The sequence below is a fragment of the Staurois parvus genome, unplaced genomic scaffold (assembly GCF_062004578.1).
Source record: "Staurois parvus isolate SC_StPar_1 unplaced genomic scaffold, SC_StPar_1.0 ptg001245l, whole genome shotgun sequence".
NCBI classification, from domain to species: Eukaryota; Metazoa; Chordata; class Amphibia; order Anura; family Ranidae; genus Staurois; species Staurois parvus.
In genome coordinates, this window is record NW_028319041.1 from 256490 (window position 1) to 271538 (window position 15049).

General features: G+C 42.3%; 1 protein-coding gene across 34 annotated transcripts in view; it reads right to left on the minus strand.

Moving 5' to 3' along the window:
• Window positions 1–15049, minus strand: part of OBSCN (obscurin, cytoskeletal calmodulin and titin-interacting RhoGEF) — a 518757-nt gene that overhangs the window by 61141 nt on the left and 442567 nt on the right. For all 34 annotated transcript variants that reach the window (XM_089660447.1, XM_089660452.1, XM_089660453.1 and 31 more), the window contains 2 exons: window positions 5205–5321; window positions 2391–2555 (listed from right to left, as the gene is read on the minus strand). In XM_089660447.1, coding sequence (XP_089516573.1) covers window positions 2391–2555; window positions 5205–5321 — 282 coding nt within the window. The remainder of the gene's footprint in view (window positions 1–2390; window positions 2556–5204; window positions 5322–15049) is intronic.

Sequence of the window (15049 nt, forward strand, 5' to 3'; positions counted from 1 at the left end):
TTTTGTTTTCTGTTATTTTGAAAGTGTAAATGATGGAAATAAAATCTAACTTTTGTTGACATATTATAAGAATGTCTAATCTGTAATTTGATGCCTTTTGAAGATTTTTCCATCTTTCCTTGGCTTCTTTATGCACATTAATACAAATTTTTAGCTGGGGTGCCCAAACTTTCGATCCCCACTGTAAGACGAACTTAATAGTGGTAATGTAATTTCAAAAGTTGTTTTCAATCTTTGATGGATGGTTGTCCCATGATGTAACAATCACACATTTAACCACGGAAATTGAGAAGTTAACACCTATGCAGACTGACACCAAGGGTGAGATTATGTAACTCAACTTTTACACCTGCTATTCTGTTCTTGGAAATGATTGGTGGTGGAATGAAGGTGTCGGTGCCACCTGTGTGGATATAAATATCTTCATGATATTCAACAGAACTATGAAGTATCATGAAGTGGCCTGGATAAGCTTTGAAACGTCTTCATCGTTACCTAACAAGTCCAGTGGATTGTGACTGACTACTACTAGCTATACCAGCCTTCTTCAACCAGGGTGCCCTGAGGTTTCTTCAGGGGTGCCTTGGCAAAATATCTAAAAAATGCCCAAAAATTGTAGCAGGTGGATCAAGTCTGCTTTTTAGTTACACTAAGCCACGGGTTTTCATTGTGCACCACTATGACCTTCTAGCCGCCGGCATCCCAACAACCAATGACATCATCAGTCGATAAGGTGGATGTTGGTCGTCTGCATTTCCATTTATGTTTCCATTTGGAATTCAAATTAATTTTCGACTTCAAATTCATTTTCAAATTCAGGTAATTCGTTTCGTTATAATTTATTTTGGATTAATTGAAATTCGTTACTATTGTGATTCGGAAAATTGGATACTTAAGACTTCTTAGAAATGTGTTTCTATTCTATTGTTTTATTCTATTCTATTCTTTTCTATTCTATTGTTTTCTAATCTATTCAATCTTTTTATATTCTATTCTATTCTATAACGAAGCCTAGGAATCATCTTATTTCACTTTTATTCCTCATTGTAATATGCTTCCATTTCAAATTCAAATTCATTTTTTACTTCAAATTAATTTTCAAATTCAGGTAATTCGTTTCGTTAAAATATATTTCGGATTAATTAAAATTCGTTACTATTGTGATTTGGAAATTTGGATACTTAAGACTTCTTAGAAAGGTGTTTCTATTCTGTTGTTTTATTCTATTCTTTTCTATTCTATTGTTTTCTATTCTATCCTTTTATATTCTATTCTATAAAGAAGCCTAGGAATCATCTTATTTCACTTTTATTCCTCATTGCAATATGCTTCCATTTCTAATTCAAATTCATTTTTGACTTCAAACTCATTTTCAAATTCAGGTAATTCGTTTCGTTATAATTTATTTCGGATTCATTGAAATTTGTTACTATTGTGATTTGGAAATGTGGATACTATTTTGTTCTGTTGTTTTATTCTATTCTTTTCTTTTCTATTCTAGTGTTTTCTATTCTATTCTTTTCTTTTTTATTCTATTGTTTTATGTTCTATTCTATCCTTTTCTATTCTATTATATAAAGAAGCCTAGGAATCATCTTGTTTCACTTTTATTCCTCATTACAATATGTTTCCATTTTGACTTCAAATTCATCTTCGAATTCTAATTAATTTTCAAATTCAGGAAATTCCTTTCATTATAATTTATTTTGGATTAATTGAAATTCGTTACTATTGTGATTTGGAAATTTGGATACTTGAGACTTTTTAAAAAGGTGTGTTTCTATTCTATTCTGTTGTTTTATTCTATTCTTTTCTTGTCTATTCTATTATTTTCTATTCTATTCTATCCTTTTCTATTCTATTCTATTCTATAAAGAAGCCTAGGAATCATCTTATTCACTTTTATTCCTCATTGCAATATCTTTCCATTTCGAATTCAAATTCAATTTTGAATTCTAATTCATTCTCAAATTCAGGTAATTCGATTTGTTCTAATTTATTTTGAATTAATTTAAATTCGTTCCTATTGTGATCTGGAAATTTGGATACTTCCGAATCTCCGAATGACGAAACTTTGGTCTGAATTTCGATTCGTAACAAAACGAATTGAACGTTTGACTTTTTTAAAAGGTGTGTGGATAAGTTCCTTGTTTCCAGAACCCCCACCTCTAATGCCACTAGCACCAGATGCTGCTAATCCAACTCCCCCTACCTAAGAAGGGGAGGTCCACCTCCTCCGACACGCATTGGCTCTCTGCTACCACCTATTATACTAGGCGCTCTCCACCACATTCCAACAGATTGATCAGCTGAAGATTCAAATCCCAATTGCTATCATCTAGGACACGTCACGGGTTCAGCACCCCTTGTACGGCAGAATGGTTACAGACCTGGCGGATGGGTTCTCCCAAGGCCTCCAAGGTACCGGGGTAGTTCTCAATCAATGACACGTACAGGAAGTTCTCTGACCGGCGTGTAAGCGCGGACACGATGGCGTAGGCCTGTTCCAGCAACGCGCAATTCTTCCCGTTCCTTGCCTTGTTCCGGATCATTTCCTGGATACAAGCATTCATAAAGAAAGTATTACATTAATCACCATAGAAAACACATGGGACAGTCCCTAGGGAGGCAGGGATAGAGGCGGCACCAACTATTGCTTGAAGGTTTTTCTCTATAATATTTTCTCATCTTCGCTAGACCACCTTCTCAATGCTCTGTGTTATGGGGCAACTATGTGGCAAATGAGGTTTAATACATAAGGGGGGTATGATCTCCATGTATAATACATAAGGGGGGGATATGATCTCCATGTATAATACATAAGAGGGGGATATGATCTCCATGTATAATACATAAGGGGGGATATGATCACCATGTATAATACATAAGGGGGGGATATGATCTCCATGTATAATACATAAGGGGGGATATGATCTCCATGTATAATACATAAGGGGGATATGATCTCCATGTATAATACATAAGGGGGGATATGATCTCCATGTATAATACATAAGGGGGGGATATGATCTCCATGTATAATACATAAGGGGGGGATATGATCTCCATGTATAATACATAAGGGGGATATGATCACCATGTATAATACATAAGGGGGGATATGATCTCCATGTATAATACATAAGGGGGGGATATGATCACCATGTATAATACATAAGGGGGGATATGATCTCCATGTATAATACATAAGGGGGGATATGATCTCCATGTATAATACATAAGGGGGATATGATCTCCATGTATAATACATAAGGGGGGATATGATCACCATGTATAATACATAAGGGGGATATGATCTCCATGTATAATACATAAGGGGGGATATGATCTCCATGTATAATACATAAGGGGGGGATATGATCTCCATGTATAATACATAAGGGGGGATATGATCTCCATGTATAATACATAAGGGGGGATATGATCACCATGTATAATACATAAGGGGGGATATGATCTCCATGTATAATACATAAGGGGGATATGATCTCCATGTATAATACATAAGGGGGGATATGATCTCCATGTATAATACATAAGGGGGGATATGATCACCATGTATAATACATAAGGGGGGATATGATCTCCATGTATAATACATAAGGGGGATATGATCTCCATGTATAATACATAAGGGGGGATATGATCTCCATGTATAATACATAAGGGGGGATATGATCTCCATGTATAATACATAAGGGGGGGATATGATCTCCATGTGTAATACATAAGGGGGGATATGATCTCCATGTATAATACATGAGGGGGGATATGATCTCCATGTATAATACATAAGGGGGGATATGATCTCCATGTATAATACATAAGGGGGGGATATGATCTCCATGTGTAATACATAAGGGGGGATATGATCTCCATGTGTAATACATAAGGGCGAATATGATCTCCATGTGTAATACATAAGGGGGGATATGATCTCCATGTATAATACATAAGGGGGATATGATCTCCATGTATAATACATAAGGGGGGGATATGATCTCCATGTATGATACATAAGGGGGGGATATGATCTCCATGTATGATACATAAGGGGGGGATATGATCTCCATGTATAATACATAAGGGGGGGATATGATCTCCATGTGTAATACATAAGGGGGGATATGATCTCCATGTGTAATACATAAGGGGGGGATATGATCTCCATGTATAATACATAAGGGGGGATATGATCTCCTTGTATGATACATAAGGGGGGATATGATCTCCATGTATAATACATAAGGGGGGGATATGATCTCCATGTGTAATACATAAGGGGGATATGATCTCCATGTGTAATACATAAGGGGGAATATGATCTCCATGTGTAATATATAAGGGGGGATATGATCTCCATGTATAATACATAAGGGGGGGATATGATCTCCATGTATAATACATAAGGGGGGATATGATCTCCATGTATAATACATAAGGGGGGGATATGATCTCCATGTATAATACATAAGGGGGGGATATGATCTCTATGTATATTACATAAGGGGGATATGATCTCCATGTATAATACATAAGGGGGGGATATGATCTCCATGTATAATACATAAGGGGGGATATGATCTCCATGTATAATACATAAGGGGGATATGATCTCCATGTATAATACATAAGGGGGGATATGATCTCCATGTATAATACATAAGGGGGGATATGATCTCCATGTATAATACATAAGGGGGGATATGATCTCCATGTATAAATACATCAGTGGTTCATATAGTGAACTCGGTGTAGTTATTCCCCCTGAGGTCATCACAGAGGACAAGGGGGCGCTCTTTACATCTGGAGGAAAAGACATCTAATCTCCAAACACGGAAAGGTTTCTTCACAGTGAGAGCTGTGAAAATGTGGAATAGACTCCCTCAAGAGTTGGTTGTGGCCAGCTCAGTGGATTGCTGTAGGAAAGTCCTGGATTCTTTCTTGGATACACAGAATATAACTGGATATAACATTTATAGGGGAGGTTGATCCAGGGAATATCCGATTGCCTCTCGGGGGATCAGGAAGGAATTTTTTCCCTGCAGGAGCAGATTGGATCGTGCTTTGCTGGGTTTTTTGCCTTCCTCTGGATCAACTGTGGAGGTAAGATTATAACTTTTCTTTTTTTTAATGGTTGAACTGGATGGACTTTTTGCCCAACATGCTTCGGAATTTCTCACCTTCAGGATGACTTGATATCGATGTATTCTGTTGATCGGTCGTTCCAAATAGTGTTGAAGTGGTGGCACTGGAGGCTTGGAAGGATCAGCAAGGGCCAAAGCGTCCTCTGTGTATTTCTGGGATAAACCATGACATATGTCAGCAGGATGGAAAACATGCTCTACATTTTTTTTAAAGATTCAACAGGCACACATTAAAGCTGGGGTTTCTGCCGTGCCAGACACAGTTGTGCTGTTTGGCAGAGCTGTGTATTTCTCAGGACTGGATGGACAAAAAATCATTCGGCAGATAATACAGCATCTATATCCACCTGCCTGCCGGGGTGAAGTTTTAGATTTCCTAGTGGCTATTACAGACCTCATATATCAAAACAGTCAAACAATACATATATAGCGGAATGAACTGGAAGGTTTTTCATGAGATTGTTCTGAGGTTTGTTTGATTACTAACAAACATACTAATCACCACGGGCGGACTGACAACTCATGGGGCCCCCGGGCAATAGGGGATCATGGGGCCCCTGTGTCCTTGCCCAAACTCAAAAAAGCCTATGAAAAAGGTACCGGGGCATCTCATGGGGCCCCCTACGGACCCCGGGCCCTCGGGCAGTGCCCGAGTTTCCAAATGGTCAGTCTGCCGCTGCTAATCACTTAAAGTGGAACTGCACCACATCTGAGCACCACAAAGCAAAAATGCTAATTCATTGTTAATGTACAAAGCAAACTCCCCCATCCATCCATCCATCCATGCTCTATTTTGCTGAGAAATTATTTTGAAAAACACCCCCTAGCATTTCTGGCAGTGGCCATCTTGAGTAAGGGCAGATGACTCATGTAGCAGTTACTTCCTGGAATCCATCTGCCCTTAGCTCTGATATGGGCTGAACTGTGAACCCTCCCTCCTCTTCTGAAGACTGCTGGGATGTATGACATCATCTGACTAGGCAAGAAACCAGGAAGTAACTGAAGAAATAAAAAAAAAAGTTTAAAACAAGTAAATATGATCCACTTTCCTATCTATTTAGTAATGATAGCAGCATAGGGATTACAAATAGTCCGTGTTGACTGAGAGGGTGAAGTTCCACTTTAATGAATGATTATAGAAATAATTTGTTGTTTAAAAACAGCGTCTAGTTTTATGAAGTAAGATTTGCTGCGATATGTTTCCGTTTCAATGTTTTTATGGACATTTTGAGAGGTTATAACAAGCCAAGTTTTGCCCAGCAAACAGCAAACAGGCTCCTAAAGTAGAGCACAGGTGTACCCCGATTAACGTAATTTTTGGTTAACGAATGAAAATCCATTGAAAATAATGCCTCAGTTTCTTTGTTTCTTTTATCTCGGGAAATAAACTAAAAGGAAACTTTGTTTCTTTTATCTTGAGAAACAAACTACAAGGAAACATTGTTTCTTTTAACTCAGGGAAATAAACTAAAAGGAAACTTTATTTCTTTTATCTCGGGAAATAAACTAAAAGGAAACGTTGTTTCTTTTAACTCAGGAAACAAACTAAAAGGAAACTTTCTTTCTTTTATCTCGGGAAATAAACTAAAAGGAAACTTTATTTCTTTTCTCTTAGGAAAAAAACTAAAAGGAAACTTTGTTTCTTTTATCTCAGGAAATAAACTAAAAGGAAACATTGTTTCTTTTAACTCAGGAAACAAACTAAAAGGAAACTTTCTTTCTTTTATCTCGGGAAATAAACTAAAAGGAAACTTTATTTCTTTTCTCTTAGGAAAAAAACTAAAAGGAAACTTTGTTTCTTTTATCTCAGGAAATAAACTAAAAGGAAACATTGTTTCTTTTAACTCAGGAAACAAACTAAAAGGAAACTTTATTTCATTTATCTTGGGAAATAAACTAGTTTTTTTTCTTATAGCTCACAGAATTAGCTGTCACTTTCCCGGAGTTAAAGGATACTTTGTTTCTTTTATCTCTGGAAACGAACTAAAAGGAAACTGTTTCTTTTAACTCGGGATATAAAGTAAAATTAAACTTTATTTCTTTTATCTTGGGAAATAAACTAAAAAGAAAACATTGTTTCTTTTATCTCGGGAAATAAACTAAAAAGAAAACATTGTTTCTTTTATCTCTGGCAATAAACTAAAAGGAAACTTTGTTTCTTTTATCTCGGGAAATAAACTAAAAAGGAAACATTATTTCTTTTATCTCGGGAAATAAACTAAAAGGAAACATTGTTTCTTTTAACTCAGGGAAATAAACTAAAAGGAAACTTTGTTTCTTTTATCTCGGGAAATAAACTAAAAAGGAACCATTGTTTCTTTTATCTCGAGAAATAAACTAAAAGGAAACTTTATTTCTTTTGTTTTAGGAAATAAACTAAAAGGAAACTTCATTTCTTTTATCTCAAGAAACAAACTACAAGGAAACATTGTTTCTTTTAACTCAGGGAAATAAACTAAAAGGAAACTTTATTTCTTTTATCTTGGGAAATAAACTAAAAGGAAACTTTATTTCTTTTATCTCGGGAAACAAACTAAAAGGAAACTTTTTTCCTTTTAGCTGGGGGGGGAAAGTGACAGCTGATTCTCTGAGCTATAGTGAAGAAAAAAAAAGTTGGTAATTACATTTAAAAACCGGCACCGACCTACAGTGACAGCAACTTTTTTATTACTTCTTTCTCACCTCTGGAACGGATTAATTGGTTTTCAATGCATTCCTATGGGAAACTGCATTTCGGTTTTACAAATTTTTCACAGTATGAAACATCCCAATTTTCCTGGTTTCTCCACCTTTTTGGTGATCAGCATGTTAGAAAATTCATGAAAAACGATTGATTTTCCACTCAATGATGGTCAAATTGTACAATCGTTTTTCCAAAAAGGATATGCGCATGAGCCGTAGAACAGAAGTTTCAGCTGTTATATGGAGTGAACTTTATGACTCGTCAGCCGATTTTCAAAATCGTTGATGGGACCATCGGATTACCAAGCGAACGTTTTCGAATGAAAAATCGTTCGGAATTTGAACCATGTATAGTATATATGTATATGGAAATGTAGTTTTAGATGTATTGTTACAAAGACAAATACATTCCAGGTGCATCAAAATAAAAGGTTTTGAAACAGCGGTCTCTCTGCAGAGGTCCAGCATTTTTTAGTTCAAGCTCCACAGCTCACGCTCCCTGCTGATTGGAGAGGTATAGCTATGACTCAGTAATGGGTGTCAGATCTCTGCAGAGTGACCACTGCTTCCGCGCTGACAGCAACGGTCCATTCTCTATAGTATGCTGGCAGGGGGCAGACTTTTCTATTCAGGCTGTGGCTGCTTTCTAAAGAAAATGAACTGTAAGACAATGCGCCAATGCACACCTTTTGTTTTGGTGCCCCTGAAATATATTCAGTCGATTTAAATGAAAGGTCGAGGTGGGTTCTAATCTCCGGGGGGGAGGGGGGGGGGCTGAGCGACACAGTTTGTATTTGTACGAAGTCCCCATCCGCATTCATAATAAGCCGAGAACTTTTCCGGAAGAGCTTCATTAAATTCACATTTCACGCAGTTGGTGAACGCCGCCGCGTCTGTTCAGTGGAAATTCCTTCCTTGATTATTGCTGGAGAGAATTAGCATCACACCTGATAGAATCCAGGCATTGAAATTCGGGATAAATTATTAATTGCTTTTTTCCCAATCGCCGGGCTATTTCCAGACACTTCATTCTGTGTGAACAAGGACAGGCGGTCTGCGGGATGTATAATTCATGACTTGGGCTTAATTAGCGGGTGAACAATCGGAGGAAATACTGAACTCTGGGAAACCGAACAACTGCAAGTGTTCAACTCCAATATTTATTACATTTAGGATCTCTACGAATTATCGACACGGGAGGAATGCGTTCAAAGCGGGACATTGTTGTTGGCAGTCAGAACTTGTTCATTCTAAATGCAGGTTACAGGCGGGGCTGGCTTGTGCTGATATTCATTATGAATGGCAACCTCAACACACCGACATTCACAGAGGTCCGGGAAGTAAAATTTTGTTCCAGCAGAAGTTCGGATCTCATGTTTGTGCTATTGCTCAGCCCCTCATTACATCACAGCCCCCCCCCCATTTACAGCACAGCCCCTCTTTACATCACAGCCCCCCATTTACATTACATTCCCCCCATATACATCACAGCCCCCCATTTACATCACAGCCCCTCTTTACATTACAGCCCATTTACATCACAGCCCCCCCATTTACATCACAGCCCCTCTTTACATCACAGCCCCCCATTTACATCACAGCCCATTTACATCACAGCCCCCCATTTACATCACAGCCTTGCTTTACATCACAGCCCCCCATTTACATCACAGCCCCTCTTTACATTACATTCCCCCCATATACATCACAGCCCCTCTTTACATTCCCCCATTTACACCACAGCCCCCTTTACAATACAGCCCCCCTCCCCATTTACATCACAGCCCCTCTTTACATTACACCCCCCCAATTTACATCACAGCCCCTCTTTACATTACATTCCCCCCATTTACATCACAGCCCCCCATTACATTCCCCCCATATACATCACATCTCCCTTTACTTTACATTCCCCCCATATACATCACAGCCCCTCTTTACATTTCCCCATTTACACCACACCCCCCTTTACAATACAGCCCCCCATTTACATCACAGGCCCCCTTTACAATACAGCCCCCCCAATTTACATCACAGCCCCTCTTTACATTATATTCCCCCCCCCATTTACATCACAGGCCCCATTTACAATACAGCCCCCCCATTTACATCACAGCCCCTCTTTACAATACATTCCGCCCATATACATCACAGCCCCTCTTTACATTACAGTCCCCCATTTACATCACAGCTCCTCTTTACATTACACCCCCCCCCATTTACATCACAGGCCCCCTTTACAATACAGCCCCCCCATTTACATCACAGCCTCCCATTACATTCCCCCCATATACATCACATCCCCTCTTTACTTTACATTCCCCCCATATACATCACAGCCCCTCTTTACATTCCCCCATTTACACCACAGCCCCCTTTACAATACAGCCCCCCATTTACATCACAGCTCCTCTTTACATTACACCCCCCCCATTTACATCACAGGCCCCCTTTACAATACAGCCCCCCCAATTTACATCACAGCCCCTCTTTACATTACATTCCCCCCCATTTACATCACAGGCCCCATTTACAATACAGCCCCCCCATTTACATCACAGCCCCTCTTTACAATACATTCCCCCCATATACATCACAGCCCCTCTTTACATTACAGACCCCCATTTACATCACAGCTCCTCTTTACATTACACCCCCCCCATTTACATCACAGGCCCCCTTTACAATACAGCCCCCCCCAATTTACATCACAGCCCCTCTTTACATTACATTAGCCCCCCCCAATTACATCACAGGCCCCATTTAGAATACATTCCCCCCTTTTATATCACAGCCCCTCTTTACAATACATTCCCCCATATACATCACAGCCCCTCTTTACATTACAGACCCCCATTTACATCACAACCCCCCCTCCCCCCCACCATTTACATCACAGCCCCTTTACAACACAGCCCCCCTCCCCATTTATATCACAGCCCCTTTATAATACAGCCCCCCTCCCCATTTACATCACAGCCCCCTTTACATTACAGCCCCCTGCACCTCCTTTGCTTTGCAGTCCCCCATCTTTAAATCACAGCGTCCATCTTTTGCATCATAGTCCCACCCCCTTTACATTGTAGTCCCCCATATTTACATCACAGTCCCCTCTTTACAACCCATTTTCCCCCATTTGCATCACAGCCCCCCTTTACATCACAGCTTCTCTTTACAATACAGTCCCCCACCTTTACATAACAGTCCTCCTCTTTGCAGCCCTGTTGCCCACCTTTACACTGCAGTCCCCTGTCTTTACATCACAGTCTCACCATCTCTACAGCCCCCCCCCCCCATCTTAACAGCACAGCCCTGCCTTTACATTGCAGTCCCCACTTTACATTACAGATCCCCTCCATAATGCAGTCCCCCTTAACATAATATCACCCCCTTTACATCAGAGCCCAGTTTACATTGCAGCCTCCCTCTTTTACAGTAGAGCGCCCCCACTCCCCCTGTTACATTATAGCACCTCCCTGTTACGTCTCAGGGCCCTCCCTTTACATGGCAGTTCACTGTTTATCTAGCAGCCAGTGTACTCACCTCTCCCTCCCTTGTCCTACCTTTCATAGCAGAGGGCGGGAGGTGCAATCAGTCCGGATGGAGGGTGGGAGCTTCCCAACCTCTCCTATTACCAAGTGGGTGATTGGTTGCTAGGACCGCCCCTCGTCATAGCAATCAACCGGCCACTTGTTAATTTGAAAGCAGAGCAGCTCCCGCCCTCCATCCAGACCGATCGCACCTCCCGCCCTGATTTGAAGATGGCAGCAGTGGGAGGAAGAAAGGACAAACAGGCAGCGAACTTGCGAAGTCGTGGTGGTCCAGACAGAATTGTCACTCTGGGTCTGGACCGCGGTCCGCCTTTTAGTGATGCCTGCACTATACATGAGTGTTGGGGTGCACTGCAATGCAGTGTGTGATGCTTTTGTTAAAATATCCTATCTTTGGGACGTTTTGGTGCATTGGCAGCCCATTGATTTCAATGGGCTGCCTTATATGCAACACATATTAAAGTGTTACTAAACCCCGAACCCGGCATTCACTATATCCGGTCTCCCCGGACCCTGCATTCACTATATCCGGTCTCCCCGGACCCTGCATTCTCTATATCAGGTCTCCCCGGACCCTGCATTCACTATATCTGGTCTCCACGGACCCTGCATTCACTATATCCGCTCTCCCCGGACCTGCATTCACTATATCCGGTCTCCCCGGACCTGCATTCACTATATCCGGTCTCCCCGGACCCTGCATTCACTATATCCGCTCTCCCCGGACCCCGCATTCACTATATCCGCTCTCCCCAGACCCTGCATTCACTATATCAGGTCTCCCCGGACCCTGCATTCACTATATCTGGTCTCCCCGGACCCTGCATTCACTATATCAGGTCTCCCCGGACCCTGCATTCACTATATCTGGTCTCCACGGACCCTGCATTCACTATATCCGCTCTCCCCGGACCTGCATTCACTATATCCGGTCTCCCCGGACCCTGCATTCACTATATCCGGTCTCCCCGGACCCTGCATTCACTATATCCGCTCTCCCCGGACCCCGCATTCACTATATCCGCTCTCCCCGGACCCCGCATTCACTATATCTGCTCTCCCCGGACCCCGCATTCACTATATCTGCTCTCCCCGGACCCCGCATTCACTATATCCGGAATCCCCGGACCCTGCATTCACTATATCTGGTCTCCCCGGACCCTGCATTCACTATATCTGGTCTCCCCGGACCCCGCATTCACTATATCCAGTCTCCACGGACCCCGCATTCACTACATCCGGTGTCCCCGGACCCTGCATTCACCATATCCGGTCTCCCCGGACCGTGCATTCACTATATCCGGTCTCCCCGGACCCTGCATTCACTATATCCGGTCTCCCCGGACCCTGCATTCACCATATCCGCTCTCCCCGGACCGTGCATTCACAATATCCTGTCTCCCCGGACCGTGCATTCACTATATCCGGTCTCCCCGGACCCCGCATTCACCATATCCGGTCTCCCCGGACCCTGCATTCACTATATCTGCTCTCCCCGGACCCTGCATTCACTATATCCGCTCTCCCCGGACCCTGCATTCACCATATCCGGTCTCCCCGGACCCTGCATTCACCATATCCGGTCTCCCCGGACCCTGCATTCACTATATCCGCTCTCCCACAGTACACAGAATATGGAAATGCAATTATTTTAGTAAATATAAACTGCTAAATCCCTTTTCTCATCAGCAGTATATAGAAGTCTTGTGACTTCTATCAGTGTCCAACAGAGCACTGGTTAAAGCTAACAGGAGGAGTTTTCATTCACTTCTAACTGTCCTATGAGGCTGCAGGATCCCTGACCCTCTGTCTGGACAGTGCTGATTGGCCTTTTGCTGATCATATGCACCCTCCCAAGGAAAGAAAAATGCTATCAATACACACCAAACTGAGCATGTGCAGCTTTTCCCCGAGGCTCTGTACTATCAGCAGACGGATGGGGGACAGTAGAAGAAGGGGAGGATCAGTGAAGACAGGATCAAACAGCCTTTTTACACAATGCAGAGGACTAACCCCTTAGGTTCCACAGTGAGTATAACCAGCACGCTTTACTGCATCTACAGACTGATTGTACTGTTGGGGTTTAGTAACACTTTAACGCACCACACAAAAGGTAAATGGCCCTTAGGGCTCATTCACACTAGCTTTGGTCTCTGAAGAGTGATCTCGGATCTCTCTTTAGAGAGCATTTGACAGACGGTGAGGAGGCGCTGTATCGCCTTCTCTCTGATTGCTTTAAACCCTTGAACCCCACACTAGCATGCCACAACCATGTGCTTTGCATGCAGCTGCAGGACGCTCACAGAGCAGGCCCTATTCAATGGAATGGGTCACATCCGGTATGCCCGCTGAAAGCAACAGGGGAGTATAATTTCTGCCTCGAAACAAAGCATTTTGGTCACGGCATATATACACCCCTGGTTACTGCCTCTGCAGGTAAAAGGGGCAGCAGTTGCGGGAGCAGAAAAAGTGTGGCTCAACTGTGGGTTTTTACCACCCCAAACCACTAGTATGAACAAGCCCTTAAAGTATAACTATGCGCAAAATAAAACTGACATATATGATACGATCTGTCACCAGATTTCAAGCCGCAGTGATTGTAACATAGTTCTATGCCCTGTTGACCCTGCCAGTAGATCAGTTATTTTTCCACTTCTTGGGCTGACAACGCCATTCATTCTGCAGTGAAATTACACAGCAGTGTTGTCACCCTGTGGGCAGGGTAGTCTTAGCTGGACAAATACATTGCAGGTGCATCAAAATAAAGGGCTTTGAAGCAGTGGTCTCTCTTCAGAGGTCCAACACTTTCCCCAGCTGAGTCAGAGTTACAGTTCTCCAGGTAGCACAGCTCACACTCCCTGCTGATTGGAGGGTTCTAGCTATGACTCAGCAGGGACATGTCAGACCTCTGCAGGTAGCCAGCATAAAGGCATAGCTATCAATGGCCTCAATGGAAGTAAATAATACCCCAGGCTTGGTGGTCAGTAGAGAAATACATGATAAAGCATCTGTGGTCTGTAGGAGGAGGAATAGTTCCCCCACCATGGTATCAATGGGAGGAATAGTGCCTCATCATTGGTATCAATGGGAGGAATAGGGCCCCATCATTGGTATCAATGGGAGGAATAGGGCCCCATCATTGGTATCAGTGGGAGGAATAGTGCCCCATCATTGGTATCAATGGGAGGAATAGGGCCCCATCATTGGTATCAGTGGGAGGAATAGTGCCCCATCATTGGTATCAGTGGGAGGAATAGTGCCCCATCATTGGTATCAGTGGGAGGAATAGTGCCCCATCATTGGTATCAGTGGGGGGGAATAGTGCCCCATCATTGGTGTCAGTGGGAGGAATAGTGCCCCATCATTGGTATCAGTGGGAGGAATAGTGCCCCATCATTGGTGTCAGTGGGAGGAATAATGTCCCATCATTGGTGTCAGTGGGAGGAATAGTGCCCCATCATTGGTATCAGTGGGAGGAATAGTGCCCCATCATTGGTGTCAGTGGGAGGAATAATGTCCCATCATTGGTGTCAGTGGGAGGAATAGTGCCCCATCATTGGTATCAGTGGGAGGAATAGTGCCCCATCATTGGTATCAGTGGGAGGAATAGTGCCCCATCATTGGTATCAGTGGGAGGAATAGTGTCCC